The 3572-nt window shown below is 46.6% G+C and overlaps 1 protein-coding gene across 1 annotated transcript in view; it reads right to left on the bottom strand.

Annotated features, from left to right (window-relative positions):
- Positions 1-12: 12 nt before the first annotated feature.
- The window catches only part of LOC119594294, a 5807-nt gene continuing 2247 nt past the window's right edge, over positions 13-3572 (bottom strand). Inside the window, exons 2-4 of the mRNA XM_037943355.1 lie at positions 1747-3563; positions 410-1078; positions 13-184 (exon numbers count right to left, since the gene is read on the bottom strand). Of these exons, the coding sequence (XP_037799283.1) occupies positions 13-184; positions 410-1078; positions 1747-3563 (2658 nt within the window). The remainder of the gene's footprint in view (positions 185-409; positions 1079-1746; positions 3564-3572) is intronic.

Here is a 3572-nt window from a genome sequence, read left to right as displayed (position 1 = left end):
AGCCAACGATCATCAATTCGAAGAGCGCGCGAATAGCGTCTTTATCAGCCCCAGAAGACCTTGTAGGAGAAAGAGCAGGGAAGCGCCCATCATGAAGCCTGCCACGCCGCCCACGTCACTCAGGAGTTGCGCCCACGTGTAGCCGTCCTCCTCCGCCACCACGTCGTAGGTGGACTGTGAGAACCTGAAATCGGTGAGCTAATGATGCAGGGTCCTCTCTTTCAGGAACATTAGAATGACAGTTGGGGCACAGCAGTTTGATTTTGCCTTTATTTTTCATGATCTAGTTTGATTAGCGATATTAGGGCCAAAAATAATAAGACAATAAGAATAAGATTGGTTGGGAGAAAACAACCAAGTTCATGATTTAACTGATAAACAATGACAGTGTAATTAATCGATTGCTTACATAACCGTTACTTTCTTCATGTACGAGGAAGTAGTGGTCGTGGAGGTCCTGTAATGGTTCCACGTACAGGCTGGCAAGCAGTTGTCATAGCAGCTGGAATCCCCCGCATCAGCCTTCGCTTCGCCGCTGGCAAAAGGCTTATAGACCTCTCGGTTGCCTAACCGGCGCGGGAATTTGCGATACTGGAAGGAACTATTACAGAGCGGCAGGGTTGACCAGGTGAGATACGGCAACCGGCAGCCGATCAGCTCCGCCAGGCGGGAAGCCTGGCACTGTGCCACACAAACCTTTTGTGAATAAAGAGGGGAAGGATCACACTCGCGACCTGGGCTTGGCACCGTTGTCACGCGCGTCACGTCCACGACAAATACCACAGACGGCGAATGATGGTAGTCCATCTCGCGAGTGAAATCCTTTTCCTCGAACCGGTACACCTGTTCCCGCGCGTCGTGCAGCCTAAGGAGTGTATGAGCCTCGTTCTCATGGCGCAGAGAGCTGTGCAGGAGGTTGGCCGTGTTGTTGCCGTAGCGAGGGCGTTTCTCTCCCCTGTAGGCGGTGTTGAGGGTTACGGCGTAGGACGTGAGGCCTCCTACAGCGTCCGGGGTGAATGTGAAACACCTGTTTTGCTCCGTGGTCACCGCCCGCCATCGCCCATCAGCATCCTCGTTCCTGTTATAGTGGAAAGAATGCCATCACACGTTCCACTTAGTTATTTGTCTATGTGAATTATATATCTATATCAACAGACAGTTAGGCCATATACATTAAAAGTATTTAGCCAGGAAACCCTTCGATTTTTTATCTGTTACAATCGCGCCGAGAAGGAGAATCCCCGTCCATGCAGCCAGACTGGGATGTCAGATCATACTTGTACTTGTACTATTATTGCCAAAGCACGTGCCAAAGATGTGAATTTGTCGTAGATTGATTTCCCTGTTTAGGTATCAAGCTGTACAAAAATATCTTCCCTCCCCTGCTAAATGAGAGGTGCAGATACCAGGTAGCTAATTATTATGTTTTTTTTTTTATGAAAGACAAAGAACTTTTATCATATATAATCGTTTTAGAATATAGAAAAACAAAAGCTTCATGTGTTATATCTACCCAATCTACCATGAAATACGGAATATATTAATACATGATTCTATCATCTTTATATTCCCTAGATTGTGATATAGAAACAACTTCACATTCAACTTAATATATTATAGAATAGTATGCCTCTTAGCATACTTTTAGGATGGTCATATCAATTAATTTTAGTCGTAAAATTAATTGTAAAATATCATGAAGTCAAACATTTAGATTTATGAAATCCATAACAAACCAATGCTTACGTTACATTAATGAACTTTCCGTCAAGCTCATAGCCTGTCACCAAGTCAGACAGGTGCCAGGCGGATGCTTCCCAAACATAATCCAGTGGCTTTGACCACAAGCCTGGTAGTTGCAAGACCGTAATAGTGCCATCTGAGCACGTATAGAAGCGTCCGTAGTCTCTGCATGTCTTCTGAACGTCATACTGAAGCCCAAGATCCATGAGCTTCGACAAGTTGAAGGGAGGCCATCTGCACACAGTCAGAGAGGGGAAATTACGAGAACGAATGGCTCGTATTTCGTAGCTGGTGTAGTACGGGTGAGCCCACACGTACTCGTAAAGACGCTCCGTCCACAGTACAAAGGCCAGCAGCAAACACGAGATGATGAGACTCGGCTTCACCAGTCCTATGATTCGGCGTTCGAAGCCTCGACTGACTCTTATATGCAATGCCTTTATAACTGTGATTAAAACTTCTCCCCCGTCCATAACCGACCATCCCACGTACAGGCCGATTATGCCACCCAATTCGCACAGTAATTTAGTAAACGACTGAGAATAGTATTCCTTTACGTTCAGGTTGTAATCTGATGAGAATCTAAGCGACAGATCATTTTCCTGCTGCGTTTCGTGCCTCTGGTCTATGTGGTAATACTGCGTTTGACATTCTTTGGGACAACGGCTATCACACGTATCTGTTATGTTTAGCGTTGTAAATGGATGACTGTGTGTTTCCACTATATATTTAATACTATTGCGATACTGATCTTGTGTGCGACATACAGGAAGGTTGGCTACCGAGATATACGGCAAACTACAACCCGCGTCTCTGGCAGCCATCTCCAGCTGACATTGGTGGACACATGGGGTGCGGCGATATGGCAGGGGCTGACAAGGCGGAGCACGTTCCACTGACAACGTTGTCAGCATCAGCTCTGCTCCGAAGCTCTCTATATCTCGAGATACATGGGCGTAGCTCTGATGCTTCGCAATAAGGACAGGCTGAACTCCCCGTTCTGGAATCGCGACCCAGAGTGTCTTCTGAGATCTCGATATATCCCAATCCAACATTTTCCCTTCTGCTGTCAGGTCATCGTAGATCATGCTCAGTGTAAGTGTCTTGCCGGTGATATCGGACGGTGTTAGTATGTAACAGATATTATTCGTTGTCAGGATGGAATTGGATTTCGCTTTCGAGCAATCGAAATTTACTGACGAACCAACAATTTCACAAACGTCCTTTGCCGCTTCTTTCCAAAGGACTTCCACATTTGCAGTATTGTTAGTCCATACTCCTGGTAAGCTCTGGAGAAGATTATGAAGTATGGAATCTCTGTTAACATAAAGATACCCATAATCTGAATTATTTATACCATTCTCAACGAGAACCTGGGACTTAAAAGGCATGTCAGGGCACACAGTCACTTGGGGGAAAGACTGTGGATTCTTGTCAACACTAAGCAACGTTATGACAGGCTGCCAGATGTATGCGCAAATGGCAGTGATGATGTGCGCAGACATGACGACCATCATGGCCATAACACCAATCCATCCCCAAAGTTTCAACGACAGCCTCTTTTCACCATCGTGGGTAACCTCGGGGCAAGCTGGAGAACCGCTATTTGTTTCTGCTCCTTGAATGGGTTCCTTATGTTCAAATGCTGTTCGTGTATCCTGCCGTTTCGAGCCATTCGAACTTGGTTCTCTCCCGGCTTTTGTTGTCTTGTGTCCTTGCAGGCGACGCACCAGCATCATCCAGAAGGAAAGGAGGGAAAGGCCGAGGAACAGCCCGAGACTGCCGCCGAGGTCAGCTAGGAGGCGGGAGAGCGGGTAGGCCTGCCAGTG

The sequence above is a fragment of the Penaeus monodon genome, chromosome 33, assembly GCF_015228065.2.
Source record: "Penaeus monodon isolate SGIC_2016 chromosome 33, NSTDA_Pmon_1, whole genome shotgun sequence".
NCBI lineage: Eukaryota > Metazoa > Arthropoda > Malacostraca > Decapoda > Penaeidae > Penaeus > Penaeus monodon.
The sequence above is the reverse complement of the archived record's forward strand: the minus strand, read 5'-3'. Positions and strand labels throughout refer to the sequence as shown.